Here is a 22563-nt window from a genome sequence, read left to right on the forward strand (position 1 = left end):
AAAATTAATGGTCTTAAATTTTTTATAGTAGTTATAGCACAGGATTTTATAAGGCTATTATACTGTATTATTCAGTAAAGAAAAAGTGTACATGTATAAAAACTACCAAATGTAAATTGTTACTTTCCACCTCTAAAAACTCGAAATAAATAAATAAACAAACAAAGAAATATGTTGGCATTGCAGGACGTTTGGAGACTTTCCAGAATAATAATGAACTTTTGGATCAGATTCAGAAATGTTTAGAAGCATACCTTGAGTCCAAGAGAGTCATCTTCCCAAGGTCAGCTTTTCATGAGATTTCATGAACCATATATCAATTTAATGAGGGATTTTAAAACATTGGCTCTAGGATGCCAAGTTTAATTTGACTCGCAGTGTTATTGTAAATATTTCTAGAATGTTTTTTGGGTGTTTGTATCCTTGTGGTTTGTTTCAGAGTATTGCTAACAATGTAATTTACAATTATGAGTTGAATGGGGCTGTTGTGCCTTGTGTTGGTGTCTGGCAGGTTCTACTTTCTTTCAAATGAGGAGCTTCTGGAGATTTTGGCTCAGACCCGGAACCCACAGGCTGTGCAGCCCCACCTCAGGAAGTGTTTTGATGCTGTTTCACGACTGGAGTTTGCCATGGTGTCCAAATCCAATGATGAATCCAAAGGGAGTGCTACACATCAGAACCAGGCACAGCAACTGTACAGTAATGACATCCTGGCCATGGTGTCACCAGAAGGAGAGAAGGTCTGCTCTCTCAGTTTCATCCCCCTATGGTTTCAATGTGCCTGTCCTCAGCATGTTAATAACTTCTTACTAGACATGGTTAATATGAGAGCTTATTATTATTAAGTCTACATGTTTAATTCTACATGTTTGCTTTTTCTTCAATTTCTTCGCATCATCTTTTGCAGGTGGGTCTTGGGAAAACGCTGAAAGCTCGAGGAAATGTGGAAGACTGGCTGGGTAAAGTGGAGGAGGCCATGTTCTCTTCTCTCAGACAACTGAGTAAGGAGGCCATTGCTGACTACTGGAACAAACCCCGGGTGGAGTGGGTGGTGGCTGGGCACGCATCTCAGGTAACAGGAATTTCCTTCGGGTCATCATTATTATGTACATCATTATTCATACAGCATTATAAGAATGCTTCAGAAACCTCGAATTAAACAGAAATTGGACATCATCATTTATTTCCAGAAAATGTATTTGACTATTTGTTTCTTTCTCAGGTTGTGCTTACAATCTCTCAGTTAATGTGGTGTACTGACATGACCAACTGCTTGGAGGGAGACCATGACCACTTCCAGGCCCTGCGAGAGTTTGAGCTTACCAACTTTGAGGTTGATTTAATAAATAGTAGATTTATTTTATTTCGAGTCAATTCAATTTTATTTTATACCGGGTTTTCTGTGTGTCTGGACAGAGACTGAATGCCTTGGCTGCGTTGGTGCGTGGCAATCTTCCCAAGCTGCATCGGAACATCATAACAGCTTTGATTACTGTGGATGTACATGCTCGCGATATTGTCACAGACCTTGTAAAGCAGAAGGTGTGCAACTCATTAGAAATACAGTATCTCTACTTATATTATAACCTATAATTGAATTTTGCATTTGTATATGTGTCTACAGGTGGACTCCAGCAGCAACTTTGAGTGGCAGAGGCAACTGCGGTACTACTGGGACGAGGATCTAGATAATTGTGTGGCCAAGATGGCTCTGTCCCACTTTGTTTATGGCTATGAGTACCTGGGAGCTTGTCCTCGGCTTGTCATCACACCACTCACGGTTCATTTACCACCTTTAAACATTTGCGACTGACAAAACACCATAATTTTGAGATATTTGTTTGTTTATTTGTTTATTTATTTATTATTTTAAGGACCGTTGTTACCTATGCCTGATGGGGGCGCTACAGCTGGACCTTGGTGGGGCACCTGCTGGGCCAGCTGGCACAGGAAAGACAGAGACTACTAAAGACCTTGCCAAAGCCCTCGCCATTCAGTGCATGGTTTTCAACTGTTCAGACGGCCTTGACTACAAGGTAACCTTTTTTTTTAATAATAGCAGGTTGGTAGATTGCAGATTGGTGACATGAAACCTTCTGCTTGTTTTCTTAGATAATGGGGACATTCTTTAGTGGACTGGCTCAGTCAGGAGCCTGGTGCTGCTTTGACGAGTTCAACCGTATCAACATTGAGGTGCTGTCAGTCATCGCCCAACAGCTCATCACCATCAGAGAAGCCAAAGCTGCTAAGGTGACACCTACACATGTGTAACAGTCACAATCATCAGTCACAGCGAGACAACTCTAAATAATTTACAATTCTATTTGTGCCAAGCTGTCACAGTTCATGTTTGGGGGCAGGGAGATAAAACTGGTGAAGACCTGTGCTGTATTCATCACCATGAACCCTGGGTATGCTGGCCGGACTGAACTACCAGATAACCTGAAGGCCCTGTTCAGGCCAATCGCCATGATGGTGCCCAATTATGCCCTCATTGCTGAGGTAAACAGCAAGAACTTGAGAAATAAGAACAGGTAAAACAGGTAAGGAGAATGGAAGCATCTGAACATTTTCTGCCCACTCTCATTTGTTTTAGGTAATTCTGTACTCAGAAGGTTTCGAGTCCAGTAAGACTCTTGCACGGAAGATGACCCAGATGTATAAACTGTGCAGTGAACAGCTCTCTCAGCAGGACCACTATGACTTTGGCCTGAGGGCTGTCAAATCTGTGCTTGTGATGGCTGGGTGAGGAATAACACACACAACTGCACCTGTTGTCATAGTATGACAGTATGGGGGCATTGGTGGTGCAGTGGTGGCCTAGCGTATGGAAGCTGACTCGTAATTGGAAGGTTGTCGGTTCAAATCCCGAGCCGCCAAGGTATCACTTAGGTGCCACTGAGCAAAGCACCGTCCCCACACACTACTCCCCGGGCGCCTTTCATGGCTGCCCACTGCTCACTAAAGGTTATGGTTTAAATGCAGAGGATACATTTTGTTGTGTGCATCTTTCACAATGACAATCACTTCACTTTCACTTTCATATATTGTATTTGTCATATGTGTGTGTCAAATATGTGTTAATCTGCTGTTTGTCAGTTTGCATCTGTGTTAATAAAGTCCCTCTTGTGCTCCTTAAGTTCTCTGAAGAGGGAGAACCCCCACCTGAGTGAAGACGTGGTTCTCATAAGAGCGCTCAGGGACTCCAACTTGCCAAAGTTCCTCAAGGATGATGCTGAGCTTTTTGGGTAATACTATATGGATGAATGGATGACAGAAATGAGCAGTGATCCTAACATCAGTTTTAAGCATATAGAAAATAACATTCCCAATAGCTAACAAAATGGAAATATTATATATAATATTAAATACAAACAAATTCCCACCATGGGGGAAAAAATGACAGACAGCAAACATGACAGCAAACCAAATCAGTTCGTTTTTACCAGCATCAATTTAATTGTAAGGTTTACTGTTGACTTAGGGTTAGTGTTAGCATAAGACATTCAATGTGAGCATTAAACAAAGTTTTTAAAAGTTGTTAACAGAAGTGTCTTAATGATTTTATTTTTTGTCACCAGAGGTATTTTGTCTGACCTTTTCCCGGGGGTCACAATCCCCGAGCATGACTACGGTGTGCTTCAGTCCACCATTGAGCATTCTCTCCAACAGAGCTCTTTACAGCCCATACCCAGCATGACCAAAAAGGTCATCCAGCTGTATGAGACCATGCTGGTCCGCCATGGCGTCATGCTGGTGGGTCCCACGGGTGGTGGCAAGACAACCGTCTACACTGTCCTGGCGCAAACTCTGCAAACCCTACATAAGGGAGGACACCAAAACCCCTTCTTCCTGCCTGTCAAGACTTATGTCCTAAACCCTAAGTCTGTCACCATGGGAGAGCTGTATGGAGAGGTCAATCCCCTGACCCTGGAGTGGAGGGATGGTTTGATGGCCCTGACAGTGAGGACTGCGGTCAATGACCCCAGCAATGATCACAAGTGGATTATCAGCGATGGGCCAGTGGATGCTCTTTGGATCGAGAACATGAACACTGTGTTGGATGACAACAAGATGCTGTGTCTGGCCAACAGCGAGAGAATCAAGCTCACACCCTCCATCCACATGGTGTTTGAGGTCAGAGATCAGTTCCTGTGCCCCTTCTCAATTTAGATTTCTTCCTTTTCATCCCTTTCCTTCCCATTTTGCTATTTTGTGTTTGCTCTATAGTTTGGTTCTAGTTATTGGTCTTGGGTCAGGGAAGGTGTTCCAGCTGGTTTTCTTTCCTTATTTGGTCCTTATTGTTTTGTTTTAATAGGTGCAGGATTTGGCTGTTGCATCTCCAGCCACAGTGAGTCGCTGTGGAATGGTGTACATTGATTCCAACGAGCTTAAGTGGATGCCCTACGTTCAGACATGGGTATCAAGACTCCCCGAAAGGGTAATGCTTTATTAAAGCTTCAGGACCTGTGTGTCTCTGCAAAAACAAAGCTTCAGGATCTCTTTGTAGCTCAGATTCTCATTTATCCTCCTCTATGTATTCTGGTGGTTGTGTGTTTGTTTGTTCGTCTGCAGCTGAATGAGGAGGCAAGGGTGTACCTGTTGGAGCTTTTTGAGCAGTATGTGGAGAAAGGCCTGCAGTTTGCCAGCGGGAAGTGTGAGCAGGCCATGGCTCAGGTGGACATCAGTAAAGTCACCACACTCTGCTGTCTGTTGGAGTCCCTGTTGCTTGGCCCAGGTGGACCAAGGCTGCAAATGGTATGCTGCTGTCCTGCAGTCTGGGCAAAAGGACTAACACAAACCACACTTGAACTCTTTACCCAGACCCATATTCACATAACACTGCAAAAGTTGCTATTGTGTTTTAGCTATATCTTGTACCGGATATGCTACAGATTACTTCAGATAATAGGGAGGTTTTGGAAGATAGTTGTCATGTTAAGATATAATTTTCATATTGAAAGGACTGGTATCAATATTTGAATGAATGCAAAATGTGTAAATATCTTTAATACAACTTGCTTAAATTTGGAGTTCATCAAATGTTTGCAGTGCTCCCTTACTGTCTATTTATTTGTTTGGGGACATACTGATGACCTAACGTTTCCCATTACACTTAAACCCAAGAATTTGGCAGCACCATATTGTGGACATTTGAAATTGCTCATGGACTGAATTTTCTCTCCTTAGGAGAGCAGTAAGCTGAAAAGAATGCTGTGCCAGACATTTATGTTCTGCTACCTGTGGGCGGTGGGTGGAAATCTAAAGGAGAATAACTGGGATACTTTTGATAGCTTCATCAGGCAGCAGTTTGACGACCAACGAGATATCAAGGTACAGTATGTGGGCGTATTTACCTTGAATGGTCCCAATATAACCTGATAATAAACTGATAATTAGTTTAGTCTGGTGTTCAGACATGTTTGCATTGTTGTTTTTGCTTTTTTTTGGTCCTTTAGCTTCCTGCCTCAGGTGATTTGTGGAGTTTATACATGAATTTTGACAGCATGTCCCTGGAGCCATGGAAGAGAATAATTCCATCCTTTACATACAACAAAGAGACTCCTTTCTTTGAAATGCTTGTGCCCACCATAGACACAGTGCGTTTTGGCTACCTGATGGAAAAACTCTTGTCTGTTAGCCATTCAGTCCTCTTCACTGGTCTTACCGGAGTAGGAAAAGTATGTGTTAATCTTCTTTTCTGTACATAAATGTGTAAACCATATGTTGTAGTGTTGTGTGTGTGTTGTAGAGTGAATTGAAGTGCTATTTTGAATCTCCCCCCTAGTCAGTGGTGGCCCGTGGGCTACTCAACCGCATCCAGGAGCAGTCGGGATACGTTCCAGTCTACATCAACTTCTCAGCCCAGACCTCATCTGCTCGCACACAGGAGATAATTGAGTCCAAGCTGGAGAAGAAGAGAAAAAATATGTTAGGTGAGATTGCACAAGATAAGCTACAGACCGACACAGGGAGATATGATGTGCCACACAAAAACTATGATCACTGACGTGCAACACTGTAACAAGTGGAAAACCCACTTGTTTCTAGAATATAATTCACCTGTACTAAGTATTTATTCTACAGTAAAGCTGGTATCTAAGGGTGGTATTAGCCTAATGATGTAACTAATGATTTTAAGTCACTGTGGTTAAAAGCATTAGCAAAAAAAAATCTAACCTTGTCTATAAATAACCAATCTATCATCTTAATGTAATGCAATGTTAAAACAATGTACATACAATGGAACACTCGTCTTTTGTGTATTACTTATGTGTATTACTTTATTCAGTCTGACTGGCCAGAAACTTCTCAAGGTCTTTATACTAAGTTAAACTAACTTTGGACTTAGGTGCTCCTGGTAAAAAGAAGATGGTGTTTTTAGTGGATGACCTGAACATGCCCAAACTGGATAGCTATGGTTCTCAACCTCCTATTGAGCTCCTACGCCAGTATCAGGACTTCCATGGCTTCTATGACAGGGAAAAATTTTTCTGGAAAGAAATTCAGGTACACAAATATTTTAAGTCACTGTCTTCAGAATACATATTTGTTCCAGTTTGCCTTTGTGTAAAATACATGTCCATGTTTTAATTGACAGAACATGACCATTGTTGCAGCGTGTGCGCCCCCTGGTGGAGGTCGTAATCCTGTGACCCCTCGCTTCCTTCGCCATTTCAGCATGTTTTGTCTGCCCACACCCTCAGAGTTCAGCCTCAAACTAATCTTCAAGGTCAGACATTCATACACAAAAATTTATGTGTGTGGGGATGGTAATTTGCTCAGTGGCACCTCAGTGGCACCGGCCACCTTCTGATTAAGGGTCTGTTTCCTTACTTGCTTGCTACAGGTCTATGCAATATAGATCCATCAATATTAACAGTTCATTATAGCATCTAATGTTTCTAATGCATTTATATGTCTAGTTGAAAAAAATATTTTAGCTGTTAGTAGTCCAGACTTATCTGATGAACAAAAAAATCGGTAGAGCAACAAAAGAGCGTTTCAAGACCACCACACATTTTCCTGTTTAGTACAGCATACAGTACGGAAACACAACACCAATTAGCACAGCAACTTGGTGTCTTCAGTGTCTTGCTTAAGGACTTAATGGAGGTAGTGGTAGTGTGACTGTGGTCTTCTTGTTCACCCTACCTACCAGCCTAATTAGTTATTTAAGCAAGAGCTCTGTTACCAAACCAAATAGTACAACATTAGAACCATAATAAATCACTGTGCTTTTACATTTGGTACTTGAGTAAATTTGAGGGCAAATACTTTTGTACATTTACTCAAATGGAATTTTAACCCCTTTTACCCTTTTAACTGGAGTAAACCTTTACACAGTGTATTCCTACTTTAACTCAAGGATATGGCTCACTTTTAAGAGCATTTTGCAAGCAAAATTTTAAAGTGTGATCTTTCTTATCTGCATAATTATCACTGTAAAGATATTGTGTCAATTCTGCAAATAAAAATTTATCCCTGCAAATTATCCCTGCAATGAACTAACCAATGGAATTATAATTCATAATGATAATTTAATTCTATATGACAAATTTCTTCTGTTCTGTTTTTTTGAAAAGCATTCTCTGTAATTTTTTCAGTTTACTCCCCAACACTTCTGTCAAGTCTTAATTGATGTGTTTTGCCAGGCTATCCTTGGTGGCTATTTCATGGACTTTGCTGCTGAGGTGCAGAATTGTGTCAGCAGTGTAGTGGATGCTGCTGTAGAGATCTACAGACGCATGAGTGTGGACCTGTTGCCCACCCCAACCAAGTCCCACTATGTCTTCAACCTACGAGACCTGTCCAAATGTGTGCAGGGTGAGACAGGGACACTCATATGCATACACAAATACTGGTGTCAAAAGTGTCTGAGAGAACTTGGACTCCTATGTTGTGCCTCAGGTATGTTGCAGTGTGAGCCCGGAACAGTTCACAATCAAACTCAGGTCTTCCGGCTGTTCTGCCACGAGTGCCAAAGGGTGTTCCAAGATCGCCTCATCTGCAGCAAGGACAAGATGTACTTCAACACCATGCTTTCAGAGATGGCCAGTTAGTGCCCAGTTCTACACACCATACTCTGCACATAACTGCACACCTCTCATTCAGCACTATATCTAGTTCATTGTTCATTTTTGGAATTTTAAGATTGTGATTAATGCCTATAAATTTCACAAGTATAATGTCCTTGGAACACCAAAGCAGGACAGTGGAGACGTGCCAGCACAGTGCTTTGATGAGATTGGATTAGGCATCCACCCAGAAGATCACTTGGACGGAACTGTGGAAGTCAGAACTAGCTAGACTCAGATTCTGATCCAGTCTGTGTATGATGTTCTTCCAAGACCATCTAATCTGCACTGTTGTGGTCTAGTAGGAACACCTGTATGTCCACTGTGTCCAGCAATAGGCACCATTGAGCACATTCTGAACTGTTGCCCTAAGGCCTTGGGAGAGGGAAGGTACACCTGGTGGCGTGACCAGGTCCCGAGGGCAATGGCAGACACTATCTGCTCAGGAATCCAGTAGAGCAAACATCAGCCCCCCAGTAAAGCACATCACCTTTATCAGGGTGGGAGAGATGCCTGAAGCAGCGTGCTCAACTTGTGACAGCGAGTGACTGACAATTGATGGTTGACTTGGACCTGATTGAGGCCAGCAGGGAGAATGAGGTGGGCTGCAGGGGATTCCTGGGTCAATCCCTGCAGCGTGCACTCAGGCTCCTTGGGATTAGAGGAAAGCAGGTGATGAAAGCCACCAGAAATATCAGTGAGGCTGTGGAAAAAGCCTCAAGGTGGCTGTGGATAAAGAGGGCAGAGCTGTGGTGTAGCGCTGTTCGGAAAAGTCCGGGACTGACCCCCGGCTGGGTCACCCAGGAGAGGGTGTCTGATGATCTTAGACTCAAAACACCCATTTATCTTATCACTGAGGATGTGGCTGAGCTGCACCATTTAACTATTGAGCTTTGTTCATATTGAAATAATAAACTTAAGGAAAGAAATCAGAACTAAGTTGTTATCATTAGATCGAGCAACATGACTATGAACACTGATGTGAGCTGTCAAGTGAGCAAGGTAACATCAAACAAAAAGCATATTGATTTTATATATTTCCACATTGTGGTCTCCAAATGCTTCAATATTGCAAAAACATACTGATAATACAACATGGCAATCAATGATAGACATTTTGGTTCATGGTTCAAATTTGAGAGCCACTACAGAATCAGAGTGCTTCAGGATTCAGTACTGTGCTTTTATTTCAGGACACTATTTCAGCTTTGACTTGGACCCTGAATACTTTGTGACCAAGCCAATTATCTTTGGAGATTTCATGAAGGTACCTGGACACTGTATCATTCATACATGTCTTGCAAAGTGTATTAGCATCACTGTGTGTGGCACACAGAGAACTATGTGTGTGTGTATTGGATAGATGGGTGCTGACAAGGCTGATCGGATCTACGAAGACCTAACAGACACAGAAAAGGTCCAAGCTGTGCTTCAAGAATATCTAGATGACTACAATATGACCTTTGTGAAGGAGACAAAACTGGTTTTCTTTCAAGATGCCATTGAGCATGTGTCCCGGTAATATAGTTGGCATTGGTTTTGCACTCTCCACCATGTGCCCTTATTTGTATATGGTGTTTTTAAAATTGTATATTGTGCCTTTTTTTTTTTAAATTGTATTTATTCTCTGTATTCAATGTTACTGTTACTGTTTTTGTATTTAATGTTACTTGTATGGGTCAGAGAGTAACGTAATTTCAATTCTCTGCATGTCCTGTACATGTGGCAGAATTGACAATAAAGCAGACTTGAGACTTGAGACTTGAGACATGTGTCTGTATATCTGTGTACCGTATTTGACTCTCGCTCTCTTTGCTTCAGAATTGCTCGAATGATTCGACAGGAGCGTGGAAATGCCCTGTTGGTTGGTGTTGGTGGTACAGGGAAGCAGTCTCTCACACGACTCGCAGCACACATGTGTGGCTATCGCTGCTTCCAGATCGAACTGACCAGAGGATACAACTATGACACCTTCCACGAGGACCTCCGTACACTGTACAGGATGGCAGGGGTGGAGGGGAAGGACATGGTCTTCCTCTTCACTGATACACAGGTACAAAATACACAGGTCATAAAATAAGGCTGCTTTACATCTGGCTATGAATAACATTCAAAATTCACATTCATGTTATAAAAATTTGTTTTTGAAAGACTAATGCAGGCCTGTTTGATTCTGCAACTTATCTCTCCTTGTTTGGGGTTCTAGATTGTGGTTGAGGAGTTTCTGGAGGACATCAACAACATTCTGAACTCAGGAGAGGTGCCCAACCTGTTTGAGAAGGATGATCTGGAACAGGTCCTGGCAGCTACACGACCAAAAGCCAAGGAGGCAGGCATCTCGGAGGGCAACCGCGATGAGGTAGGTGTAAATAATAGCTGCTTTACAAAGTGGGTGGTATTAACCTAGTAGGTTGCCTATTCTGGTTCACACATCTCAGATCGCTCACACCCTGGTCACAGACTTGCTGCCCTCTGGCAGACGCTATAGAAGCCTGCAGACCAGGACCACCTGACACAGGAACAGTTTCTTCCCCCTCGCCATCTCCCTCCTAAACAGCTGAAACTGTCTCACTGCGAAACACCTAACATCGCACTGCACACTCTGTACACGGGATTTAGATTTTTGCCTATTTATTGTATTGCACGTTGTTTTCATCTCTGTACACTTATAGACCTATGTACCTTCTTACATATATTTATTTATACTCAGTAGATATATTTAATTATAAACAGTATAAACAAATTCCACAACTTGTACAACACTTACACACATCCTTGCACATTGTTTTTTGTTGTTGTTTATTTCTACACTGTACTTGAGAGACACCATCTACTGGAATCGAATTCCTTGTATGCGCTTGCACTTACTTGGCCATTAAATACGATTCTGATTCTGACCATATGGTCACAAAGTCACAGTTTCAAACCCCACTTACTATCGTTGTGTCCCTGAGCTAGACACTTAACCTTGGTAGCTCTCATAACTGTGCCTAGGTATGGGTGTGTGAGCAGCTGCACAGTAACGCTCTAAAAGAGCAAAATTGAGGCCAATTACATGCTGGTTTTTGGATGTAGATAATTCCAAACATTTTCTGGACCTGAAACACATAGTGCATCTGTTTGTTTGTGTGTAGATTTTCCAGTTCTTCATCTCGCGTGTGCGTGAGAAGCTGCACATTGTGCTATGTATGAGTCCCGTGGGCGACACCTTCAGGTCCCGCTGCCGGATGTTTCCATCGCTTGTCAACTGCTGCACCATTGACTGGTTTGATCAGGTCTCACCTGCCTCAGTGTTTCTCTACCTTGTTTCTGCTGCTTTGAAATCACGAGCACTGTGAGAAAAGTGTGATTCTCACAGCACACATCACATTTATACAGTATATATTTCTGCAGAGTGAAACATTTATATTTCACAGATCTAAGAAACCAGTTTGCTACACTCTTGTGTTCTTTTCAGTGGCCACGAGAAGCTCTTCTGTCCGTTTCCCAGATGTTCTTTATGAACGTGGACTTTGGCAGTGAACAGTTGAAGCAGTCCTTGTCCGAGATGTGTGTGGAGATCCACACAAGCGTGAGTGAAATGGCAGAACGCTTCTACTCAGAACTGCGCCGCCGTTACTACACCACCCCCACCTCCTACCTGGAGCTCATCAACCTGTACCTAGCTATGTTGGAGGAGAAGAGACAGCAGTTGGTAGCGGTGAGAGGACACTAGGGACACAGAACTTAAAATGACTTTATTGTGCAGTACGTAGACCGTGGCAATTTGGTTTATGTGTGTTTAGGCCCGTGATCGTGTTCAGAATGGCCTGACAAAACTTCTAGAGACCAACAAGCTAGTGGAAAAGATGAAGATTGAACTATCAGAGTCTGAGCCTGAGCTTGAGCAGAATTCCAATGATGTTAATGCTCTTATGGAGAAGCTGTCTGAGGATCAGGAGAAAGCTGACCAGGTATGAGTTTGCAGTTTTAGCAGATCAGCAGTTGACTAACTACTCTGCAGTGGTACATTATACTTCAAATCTATTCTATTAAATCTATTAAATCCAGTATTTCTAGATTGGAATGTATGAATCTTTCCTTCAGGTGCGCAGAGTGGTGAAAGAGGATGAAGCTTTGGCTAAAGTGAAGGCAGAGGATACTCAGGCCATAGCTGATGATGCTCAGCGAGACCTGGATGAGGCTCTGCCAGCTTTAGAAAGTGCCAATAAGGCCCTGGATGCACTGGACAAGGCAGACATCTCTGAGATCCGTGTCTTCACCAATCCCCCATACATGGTGATGACAGTGATGGAGGCAGTGTGCATCCTGCTCAACTGCAAGTGGGTTTTGCATAACTCTCTGAACAGACACTTAATTCATACATTCTTTCATAACCAAGACCCCTGAATTGAAGTTACACATATGACTCAGCTGATAAATAATATTTCAGTATAACAGTATGCATTGTCACAATTTCAGGGCTGATTGGGCCAGTGCTAAACAGGTGCTGGGAGACCCCAACTTCTTGAAGAAACTGACGGACTACAACAAGGACAACATTCGGCCACAGATCTTGCAAAAGCTGCAGAAGTATATTAGCAACCCAGAGTTTGTGCCTGAGAAGGTGGAGAAGGTGTCCAAAGCCTGCCGCTCCATGTGCATGTGGGTAAGGGCCATGGACCTTTACTCCAGAGTCCTCAAAGAAGTGGAGCCCAAAAGAAAGGCACTGACCACAGCACAGGTGGGTCATGAATCTCACCTATGTTTTGCGTTCACAAAAATATTCACACACAAAAATGTGCGTGAATACACTCACTGACCACCAGATCTGGTGGTCAATCCACTGAATTTAAAAATGGAAGTGCTGTAAGAAAATGTACGTTGTCCATAACCTTAATTATTCCGGACAGCCTGCCCGTCAAGTTCTTAATCACTCAGCTTACACCAAAACAGTTATCATCATAAGACATGAAAGGAATTTACATGAGAGAATAACAGAAGGAAAGAAAAAAATTCCCAGCATGAGTATTGACTTTGTCAGACAGATTTTTTAAATGCTAAAAACAGCACTGCTGTGACTGCCAACACAACGTCAACACAACGCCATCATAGTGCCAAACATAGTAATCCGTGGTTGTGATTCTTAATGAATCGGGTAATTCATTAAAGAACTTCAGTAATCCCACTTCATGAAATAACTCAATCCATTTTGCAATACAGTGTAATAAGGCACCCGGCCCAGATGGGTTCCCTATCAAGTTTTACACAATGTTTAGCAGTAAACAAGAACCATTGCTTCTCTCTATGTTTGAGGAATTACTGACACGGGGGGATATAACCACAAAGATTGAGCCAGACCTCAGTATCATTGCTCCTTGAAACAGACAAAGACCTACTGCGTTTCTTAAAGACCACTGTCACTAGTTAATGCAGATGTAAAGGTGTTAGCTAAAATTCTTGTGCTGTTGAGTTATTAAAAATGGGATTGGGACACTTTCTTCACAATAAATTGGAAAAGAAAATTAATAATATAATAATATTTTATTAATAATTTAATAAAATGTCAATAGTTTTTGTTGACTAAAACTACACTAAAATAGTCATGGATAATGCTGACTAAAATGCTCAAACTTTTAGTCAGCTAAAACTTGACTAGGCTAAAGTCTGGATGTGACTAAGACTAATAAAGTCACAAACACTAGACTAAAACTAAAATGAAGACAGGCCACCAAAAACAACTAAAGTGGCAATACTTTAGAAGGTAATACTTTTGAAGGTACTCCACTTTTCTGAACATTAAATAATGAAATAATCTCCCTCTTCACTGGTTGGAAGGATTCAAAATGTCTCTTCTTATTTAAGACCACCACCCCTTTTTTCACCTAATTACTAATAAACGCAAAAAGTTATGACCTCCAGAATATTTTCCATGTGAGGGACAGCAAAACAGTTTATACTTGAGGCTAGTAAGCACAAGTCTATACTGTGGCACAAGGATTGGCACTAAGCTGTGCCGACCAGGGTCCTTTATGCAGGCTGAAATCATTAGGTATTGGTGTGACTAATCAATAAATTGGTGATAGACAGCGAGACTTCTCACTTTTTTTGTTCATTCCGTGGTGCTTTGATCAGATGGAGGATTATGGACTTTTATTTTATCTTACACTTTATAATATTATAATATTATAATTACAAAAAAACTAAGAACTGCAACCACGATTACAATGAAAATGCTGTATTTAACATCCAGAATGTATTTAGCCAAAAAACATTCTTTTGTCAGAATTTGACCAATGCTGCCGGCCATTCTCTACAGGTTAGGGATTAACATTTTAGGTGTAATTAAGTGGCCAGAGCACATTCGTTTCTTTTGGTTTTCTTTGGATGCCCCCACAAAATAAATAGCATGCAATCCAGAGTTTTGCTATGAAATACTATGACAGTGATTGCTGCAGTTGTCAGAAGGTGCTTTGTGGCTGTGTGTAGGTAGAGCTGGATGTAACTATGGCCACTCTGAAGGAGAAACAGCAAAAGCTGCAGGATGTGGAAGATAAGATCAAAATCCTGCAGGACCAGTTTGACAGCAGCATGGCAAAGAAAGATGCATTAGGTAAGAGAACAAAATCCAAAAACTCTATCAGTTTACCACAGCTTCTGCTGAGAATCTGTAATATTGACGTTTAAAGACAAAAGACATAATTAGCATTATTATATATACACTACATAAGAATGGAGGTATATTATATTAAATTATATTATATTAATGTTTCTTGAACATTCTTGTTTATCCATTTAGCTAAAACCATGGCTCTGACGAAGGCCCGTCTGGGACGCTCTAAGAGGCTGACAGACGCTCTGGGTGATGAGCAGGTACGCTGGCAGGAGAGCATCATGCTGTTTCAGCAGGAGATCGACAACGTTGTTGGCAACGTCTTCATTGGCGCCGCCTGTGTGGCTTACTACGGAGCCTTCACCTCAAACTACAGACAGTTGGTGCGTAGCTTCACAGATGCGAAAACACGCTTTTCACGGTGGGGATTTAGAAATCACTGCAAAAGAATAATAATAGATGTGGGTCAAGTGACAGGTAATGATCACTTTTGCAATAAAGATGGAACACTGCTGCTGGCACATGACTGGACTTATATAAGAAAAATGTCCTTTGAGGCTGTATCGTGCTTGGTGCAGTGCGGGGCAGTGGTGGCCTAGCGCTTAAGGAAGCGGCCCTGTAATCAGAAGGTCTGCCAAGGTGCCAATGAGGTGTCACTGAGCAAAGCACCGTCCCCACACACTGCTCCCCGGCCGCCTGTCATGGCTGCCCACTGCTCACTAAGGGTGATGGGTTAAAAGCAGAGGACACATTTCCCTGTGTGCATCATGTGCTGTGCTGCTGTGTATCACAATGACAATCACTTCACATTCTTTGGTAACTGTTTCCATCGACTAGCTCCTAGATCAGTGGATACTGCGATGTCAGGAGCTGGCTATCCCAATCAGCAGTGACTTTAGTCTGATTAACATCCTGGGAAACCCCTATGAGATCCGGCAGTGGAATACGGAGGGCTTGCCGAGAGACAATGTCTCCACAGAGAACGGTATCCTGGTTACACGTGGCCGCCGCTGGCCTTTGATGATTGATCCTCAGGACCAAGTGAGTTTCTGTAATGAATTATCCAAAAAGTAAAAAACAATGTAACATCTTACTTTACCCTTGACCTGTGACCTTCAGGCCAACCGCTGGATTCGTTCGAAGGAAACAAAGAATGGCCTGAAGGTGATCAAGCTAACTGACACTGGCTTCCTAAGAACACTGGAAAATGCCATACGTCTGGGCACACCCGTCCTGTTGGAGGAGGTCAGCTCTTGCCATTTTTTAAAAACTTTTTTTAGTGGAACTAAACTCAGTAGTGGAATTACAAAAACTAAATTTAATTGTGGAAAGTACAACACTCCCCACTATTTAAATATGAAAAAGGGATCAACTCAGTCACATCTAGAACAAACAGACTGCCAGAGTAGTGAAACACCACAGTAGATCCCCACCCAGGCATGAATTGCATCACACAGGAGTGGATGAAAAATTCTCACCCTGAACCAGATTGAAAAATTGACCCCAAATTTTCATATTGAGAGAGAAAGTCTGGACCAATTTAATAAAATAAAGGGTATCCCAAAATCCAGGGGATTTTGAGGCTTTTCAATTTGTTACAATGAATCTTCTCACCAGCAAGGTGGCAAAAGCTAGAACATCCCTAGAAAGAAAAGGAGATGGGGAGAAGACCCCAAACAAAGCACCAAGAGGATTGGGCTCCACTATTTCCCCCATAAACTCTGATATTGTGTCAAATATCGAGATCCAGTCATTTTAGTTCAGTCAACAGTCAATTTAACTGTTCTTTTGTTGTCTATTATGTATTGCAGTATTTTAAATACGTGAAATTTCCTTTATGTTCCATTTGTGTGTGCATCACTATAGCTGCAAGAAACCCTGGACCCAGCTCTGGAGCCCATCCTGCTGAAACAAACATTTGTGTCGGGAGGCCGAACTCTCATACGCCTGGGAGACTCTGACGTTGATTATGACAAAAATTTCCGGTTCTACATGACCACTAAAATGGCCAATCCTAACTATCTCCCAGAGGTGTGTGGGTAAATGCCTGCACCACAGATACAATATTGTAAATTGGTTGTGTTCTTGTTTGTCAGCTTGTGGCTTTATATCCCAGGTCTGCATAAAAGTAACCATCATTAATTTCACTGTGACCAAGTCAGGTCTGGAGGACCAGATACTCAGGTAAAAAAATCCATGGTCCAATCTTACAATTTAATAATCTCTCGTTAACCATAAATGCAACTTTGAAAATCAGTAAATTAATGTTTACAAAGCCCATCCGTAGTAGCTGAAATGAACCCTACATTCTAATGGTTCTCAGTGACGTCGTTCATCTGGAGCGCCCTGACCTGGAGGAGCAGCGAAACCAGCTGATAGTTCGCATCAATTCTGACCGTAACCAGCTGAAGGCCATCGAGGACCGCATCTTGAAGCTGCTCTTCACCTCTGAGGGAAACATCTCGGACAACGAGGAGCTGGTGCAAACCCTACAGGAATCAAAGGTCAGGTGACCCTCTGAGGGAGGCTAGGCTCTGTTCTAGTGTAATGGTCACTTCAGAGCCATTGATGGTTAACTTTTGTAAATGGATATTTATTATTCAGTATATTGTTATTGTTTTATTGTAACAATGTCAGTTTTTAAGTATGCTAACAACTGCACAGGTGACATCAGAGGCCATAAAGACACGGTTGGTGGAAGCAGAGGAAACCGAGCAAAAGATTAACTCAGCGCGTGAGAAGTACCGGCCTGTAGCGACTCGAGGATCAGTCATGTACTTTGTTATTGCCAGCTTGTCTGAGATGGACCCCATGTATCAGTTCTCCCTGAAGTACTTCAAACAGGTATGTTAATGATGAATGTAATGAATCTTCAGTCCTTTAAGTGTGGATTTGCCTGCTTATCTATGTCTGCATTAGTTGAAAGTGAAAAGTGCAGTGATTGTGATACACTGCAGCACAGCATGACACAATGAAACGTGTCCTCTGCTTTTAACCATCACCCTTGGTGAGCAGTGGGCAGCCATGATAGGCGCCCGGGGAGCAGTGTGTGGGGACGGCGCTTTGCTCAGTGGCACATAAGTTGCACCTTGGCGTTTCGGGATTCGATTACGGGCCCGTTTCCTTAACCGCTAGGCCAACCACTGCCTCCAGTTCCAACATATGTCCAGTTTTTTCCACTTTTCATTGTTATTTACCAATCACAGAACCTCCTCTAGTATTTATAAGTAGTTTATTGACTACACTCTTCAGTTGGTTTAGTATATACCAATTATTAAATGATTATACTTAGAATAAAGTTCATGTGCATGAATAAATATTGGTCAATTCTATAAATAATTCAATTAATATTCTAATTGAATTGTAAATGTTATATACATATTTAGTTTTCTTGTTGTATTGCTTTCTTCCTTCAAATGGCCCATGCATTGATAACTGTTTACTCCATTAAATCGTAAAAATATGGTCGAATTTCCTCCAGCCATTGTTTTCTCTATCGCTCGTCTCTATAGCTCTTCAACAGCACCATCGAGTTGTCAGAGAAAAACAGCAATCTGTCTGAGCGTCTGGAAGTCCTGCTGCAGCAGACGCTGCTGACAGCTTATGTCAGCGTGTCGCGGGGGCTGTTTGAACAGCACAAGATCATCTACAGTTTCATGTTGTGCATGGAGATCCTGATGCAGCGGGGTGATGTCACGGACATGGAGTGGCAGTACTTCCTGAGGGGAGAAGCCAGCATGGACAAGGTGAGCCATCCATGCAACACACAGCATTAAATACTTTAAACACCAAATACTGATCTTTTTCATTCAGTTTAATGATATGCAATTATTATCAGTGATTCAATGTGAAAAGATGTAGTTGTATTTTTTGGAGCTCTGCTTTGTCACAGGGGCCACCAGAGAAGCCAAAGGTGTCCTGGCTATCAGACTCTGCCTGGAAGTCCTGCTGTGAATTGGATGATGCAGTGCCATGCTTTAAGGGCATCAAGCAGGAGATTCTAGCTGCACCTATCACTGTGCATTTGGGTAGATATACGATTTGATGTCTTCTTGTGTACATATCAGAGTTTTTGAAGAATTTGTATTTATTTTTTTTGCAGGCCGATTGGAAGTAAATATAAACCCCCAGCATTGGGACGGATACACGCCCACAAATATGCAAACGGGGGTCAGAGGTAACTGGAATGTGAGGCTAGCACCTTTCCAGAAACTCATACTCATCAAGAGTATAATGGAGGAGAAGGTAAAGGCATAAACCGAAAAAGAAATAATTGAGACAACACTGTTTAACCTGATGAACTAAGAATATTTGAAACTACTTTCATTCTGAAATTATTAGTTTATTGATCCAGGGTTATGAGTTATAGACCCAGTCCAACTTTATTCCAAATAGTCATGTGTATATATATATATAATACTGTTTTCATGCAAATCACTGTCAGGACTGTCAAATATTTAAACCTTAATGTAAAGAAACAGTTTATTTGTTGCTTCATGCTCTATTGGTATGTTTTTAGGTGGTGTTAGCAGTGACTGAGTTTGTGATTGTAAGCCTGGGGAAGGCTTTTGTGGAGAACCCCCCTGCAGATCTGACCACACTCTATGCAGATATGTCCCCTTCCACCCCACTGGTCTTTATCCTCAGCACTGGCTCGGACCCTATGGGTGCTTTCCAGAGGTTTGCTCGAGAGAGGGGATACCAGGACAGGTACAAATACTGGGAATTATTTTGGGAATTACATAAATAAAACAATGTAATTCCCAACGTTCCACGCTCAAAAACACGACCTCCTTACTTTGCAGAGTGGAATCTATCTCACTGGGTCAGGGTCAAGGACCCATTGCAGAGAAGATGATTTTAGAAGCCTTGACCTCTGGGAACTGGGTCTTCCTGCAGAACTGTCACCTGGCGGTGTCCTGGATGTTGAAAATGGAAGAGATCATCAAGAGCTTCTCAGAACCTGGTGAGGAATCATGAAAGTAACCTGTGTTTGGAGTGTTGATTATGCCCAAGTCTGTTTGTCCTGGTTTGCCCTTGCAGATACAGTTATCCATGAGAACTTCAGACTGTTCCTCAGCTCCATGCCCACAAAAAGTTTCCCTGTGACTGTCCTCCAAAACTCAGTCAAGGTAACCCCACTTCTTCTATTCTGTCTCATCATGGACATCCAGCCTCCAGATTCTGAAATAAATGTATTTCTTTTTTTCAGGTGACCAATGAGCCTCCTAAAGGTCTCCGTGCTAATTTGCGACGCGCTTTTACTGAGATCACCTCCAGCTTCTTTGAGGAACATGACTTGGGCAGGAGTTGGAGAAAGATCATCTTTGGAGTCTGCTTCTTCCATGCCATTGTCCAGGCACTCCAATTTACTTTGCTTGATTGCTATCACATTTTGGTATCCAAATGCAGTAACCATTTTCTGTGTGTGTGTGCAGGAGAGGAAGAAGTTTGGTGCCTTGGGCTGGAACATCCGATACGAGTTTAATGACAGTGACCGAGAGTGTGCGCTCCTCAACCTCAAACTGTACTGTCACTCAAAACAAATCCTCTGGGATGCCCTAACCTACATCACAGGCATGTGCTGCTCTACACACCTCACATTCAGAGTGCTGAGCGTTATTTGCATTCCCACCCCAGCAAGTGATGGGTTTTCAAATCCATCACATTCTTCACTGGTCACTCTCAGGTGAAATCACATACGGCGGACGGGTTACTGATGCGTGGGACCAGCGCTGCCTCAACACTGTGCTCAGAAGGTTCTTCTCTCCTCATACTCTAAATGAGGGGTATGCCTACTCTAAATCAGGTAGAGTTTTATCATGTTATATATGCTATACATGTGATTAGAGGGATCAGAAGAAAAATGCTCTCTCTCTCTCTCACCTCTACAGGAATATATTTTGCTCCTGAGTCCGACAGTCTGAAGGAATACAACCGTTACATCGAAAATCTCCCCCTCATAGATGACCCCGAGATCTTTGGCATGCATGAGAATGCCAACCTGGCATTTCAGGTCTGGGTTCGACTACTTAACAGAAATTAGTCTATTTGAAAGGCTGTAAAGGCTTTTTAAAAGAATGACTGGAGGTACTTAAGTAACTTGATAAATGAAGGCTCTTCATTTAAGAATTGTATGCCTTCACTCCTTTGTCTGTAGCGCCAGGAAACTGTGACCTTAGTAAACACTATACTGGAGGTGCAGCCACGCTCCTTTACCAGAGGGGATGGGAAAAGCCCCGACGAAATTGTGCAGGAGCTGGCTCAGTCCATTCTTGCCAAAATCCCAGGTACGTGGGGACAGCACACAATACACAGCACCCAACTTGGCAACTATATTTACCTATCTCTCCATCTGTGCCCAACCAGAGCATTTGGATATGGATGATGCCGCCAAATGCTTGTTTGTGAAGGACGTAAATGGCCGCGTGAGCTCATTGACCACGGTTCTTGGACAAGAAGTAGACAGATTCAACAACCTTCTACAAGTTGTGAGGGTACGTTCTACATACAGTTCACTACAAATTTATCATTTTTGAATTTTACCCAAACTTCTTCTTTTGCCAGGCCTCTCTGGAAATACTTCAGAATGCCATTGCCGGATTGGTGGTGATGTCCGAGGAAATGGAAGGGATCTACAACAGCTTCCTGAACAAACAGGTGCCAGGCCACTGGTCCAGATCAGCATACCCCTCACTAAAGCCACTGGGTAGCTGGGTGAACGACCTAACTATGAGAACTTCCTTTTTTCAAGTGAGTCACTGGCCTGCTGAGGAACTCCTCTGAGATCGAGGGGACAGTCAGTCATATTAAAATTAACTGGGCACTAGCATGAAAGCGGTACGTTTATGTTCATGTACTGTCACTAAACCCACATCCTTGCAGGACTGGATCGCTCGCGGTCAGCCTAAATCGTTCTGGATCTCCAGTTTCTTCTTTCCTCAAGGCTTCCTGACTGGTAAAAAGCCTGCACTTAAGTCTTACATGAATCTGTACAGCGTAATCTGCAGAACATGATAAAGGTGGATGCTGCGACGCACGAACTGTCCTTCATTCCGCCGGTCATTCCCGCAGGCACTCTTCAGAACCACGCTCGCAAGTACAACCTCCCCATCGATGAGCTCGGCTTCGGCTTCAGCGTCCTGCCAGTGTACCGCGATCAGGTGGCTGTCAGTGAGGCTCTCAGGACTCTGTCACTTGAAGCGAAACTGGACATGGATGAGGAGGTCAGCACAGGTTCTACACAGGCTGCCGTGTCTGCTGCACTTGTCTGCCTTGCTTAGAAATACATTTGGCCAATTCTTCTAAATATAATCTGGCAATATTTGATTTCAACCACTAAAAGAGTGTGGACTTTAATACTTTAACAATAGGATTATAGTAATATAATTTTACACCAATTCCATATTTTGTCAAATTTACACAAATAAGCATGTTAAATGCAATGGGCACACAGTAGTTTTCAAAAAAGTTTATATTGAAAGGTTTTAGAATACCATTTTTACATTTTCAATAAACGTAAGCACATTATTGATCTTTACCTACATTTATTCCATTTCAGCATCTTTATAGGCATCTGAACTGAATCAGTTTTCCCCCTGACTTTTTAACCCACAGCTACCCAACATGGAGGATGGCGTGTTGGTCCATGGCATGTTCATGGACGCCTGTCGCTGGAATGACACCAACATGGTGATACAGGAACCATTGCCTGGAGAGATGAACTCCATGCTGCCGGTGGTGCATTTTGAGCCAAAGCAGAGCTACGTTCCTAAGAAAACCCTGTACCAGGCACCACTGTACAAGACCTCTACCAGGGCTGGAACCCTGTCTACTACAGGTACATAGGGGTTTATAGATATCATTTTTAAATGACACCCACACTTGAGGTTT

At 42.5% G+C, this 22563-nt stretch overlaps 1 protein-coding gene across 3 annotated transcripts in view; it reads left to right on the top strand.

Annotated features, from left to right (window-relative positions):
• Nucleotides 1–22563, top strand: part of dnah6 (dynein, axonemal, heavy chain 6) — a 33347-nt gene that overhangs the window by 10337 nt on the left and 447 nt on the right. For 2 of the 3 annotated variants that reach the window (XM_028954812.1, XM_028954813.1), the window contains exons 25-78: nucleotides 187–283; nucleotides 512–740; nucleotides 908–1072; nucleotides 1223–1333; nucleotides 1417–1542; nucleotides 1625–1780; nucleotides 1875–2036; nucleotides 2113–2250; nucleotides 2335–2502; nucleotides 2597–2745; nucleotides 3141–3248; nucleotides 3582–4137; nucleotides 4319–4441; nucleotides 4576–4758; nucleotides 5191–5334; nucleotides 5460–5681; nucleotides 5789–5936; nucleotides 6353–6510; nucleotides 6602–6733; nucleotides 7656–7827; nucleotides 7912–8058; nucleotides 9272–9345; nucleotides 9442–9596; nucleotides 9900–10131; nucleotides 10285–10437; nucleotides 11213–11353; nucleotides 11536–11778; nucleotides 11864–12031; nucleotides 12165–12400; nucleotides 12540–12801; nucleotides 14547–14670; nucleotides 14857–15053; nucleotides 15508–15711; nucleotides 15790–15915; nucleotides 16537–16701; nucleotides 16787–16854; nucleotides 16994–17174; nucleotides 17335–17514; nucleotides 18183–18416; nucleotides 18563–18698; nucleotides 18773–18915; nucleotides 19190–19380; nucleotides 19476–19636; nucleotides 19714–19802; nucleotides 19883–20029; nucleotides 20109–20247; nucleotides 20360–20479; nucleotides 20565–20686; nucleotides 20831–20960; nucleotides 21040–21167; nucleotides 21238–21423; nucleotides 21556–21628; nucleotides 21745–21896; nucleotides 22288–22510. In XM_028954812.1, coding sequence (XP_028810645.1) covers nucleotides 187–283; nucleotides 512–740; nucleotides 908–1072; nucleotides 1223–1333; nucleotides 1417–1542; nucleotides 1625–1780; nucleotides 1875–2036; nucleotides 2113–2250; nucleotides 2335–2502; nucleotides 2597–2745; nucleotides 3141–3248; nucleotides 3582–4137; nucleotides 4319–4441; nucleotides 4576–4758; nucleotides 5191–5334; nucleotides 5460–5681; nucleotides 5789–5936; nucleotides 6353–6510; nucleotides 6602–6733; nucleotides 7656–7827; nucleotides 7912–8058; nucleotides 9272–9345; nucleotides 9442–9596; nucleotides 9900–10131; nucleotides 10285–10437; nucleotides 11213–11353; nucleotides 11536–11778; nucleotides 11864–12031; nucleotides 12165–12400; nucleotides 12540–12801; nucleotides 14547–14670; nucleotides 14857–15053; nucleotides 15508–15711; nucleotides 15790–15915; nucleotides 16537–16701; nucleotides 16787–16854; nucleotides 16994–17174; nucleotides 17335–17514; nucleotides 18183–18416; nucleotides 18563–18698; nucleotides 18773–18915; nucleotides 19190–19380; nucleotides 19476–19636; nucleotides 19714–19802; nucleotides 19883–20029; nucleotides 20109–20247; nucleotides 20360–20479; nucleotides 20565–20686; nucleotides 20831–20960; nucleotides 21040–21167; nucleotides 21238–21423; nucleotides 21556–21628; nucleotides 21745–21896; nucleotides 22288–22510 — 8877 coding nt within the window. The remainder of the gene's footprint in view (nucleotides 1–186; nucleotides 284–511; nucleotides 741–907; nucleotides 1073–1222; nucleotides 1334–1416; nucleotides 1543–1624; nucleotides 1781–1874; nucleotides 2037–2112; nucleotides 2251–2334; nucleotides 2503–2596; nucleotides 2746–3140; nucleotides 3249–3581; nucleotides 4138–4318; nucleotides 4442–4575; nucleotides 4759–5190; nucleotides 5335–5459; nucleotides 5682–5788; nucleotides 5937–6352; nucleotides 6511–6601; nucleotides 6734–7655; nucleotides 7828–7911; nucleotides 8059–9271; nucleotides 9346–9441; nucleotides 9597–9899; nucleotides 10132–10284; nucleotides 10438–11212; nucleotides 11354–11535; nucleotides 11779–11863; nucleotides 12032–12164; nucleotides 12401–12539; nucleotides 12802–14546; nucleotides 14671–14856; nucleotides 15054–15507; nucleotides 15712–15789; nucleotides 15916–16536; nucleotides 16702–16786; nucleotides 16855–16993; nucleotides 17175–17334; nucleotides 17515–18182; nucleotides 18417–18562; nucleotides 18699–18772; nucleotides 18916–19189; nucleotides 19381–19475; nucleotides 19637–19713; nucleotides 19803–19882; nucleotides 20030–20108; nucleotides 20248–20359; nucleotides 20480–20564; nucleotides 20687–20830; nucleotides 20961–21039; nucleotides 21168–21237; nucleotides 21424–21555; nucleotides 21629–21744; nucleotides 21897–22287; nucleotides 22511–22563) is intronic. The other variant, XM_028954814.1, reaches the window with a different exon arrangement.

This window comes from Denticeps clupeoides, chromosome 15, assembly GCF_900700375.1.
Source record: "Denticeps clupeoides chromosome 15, fDenClu1.1, whole genome shotgun sequence".
Lineage (NCBI taxonomy): Eukaryota > Metazoa > Chordata > Actinopteri > Clupeiformes > Denticipitidae > Denticeps > Denticeps clupeoides.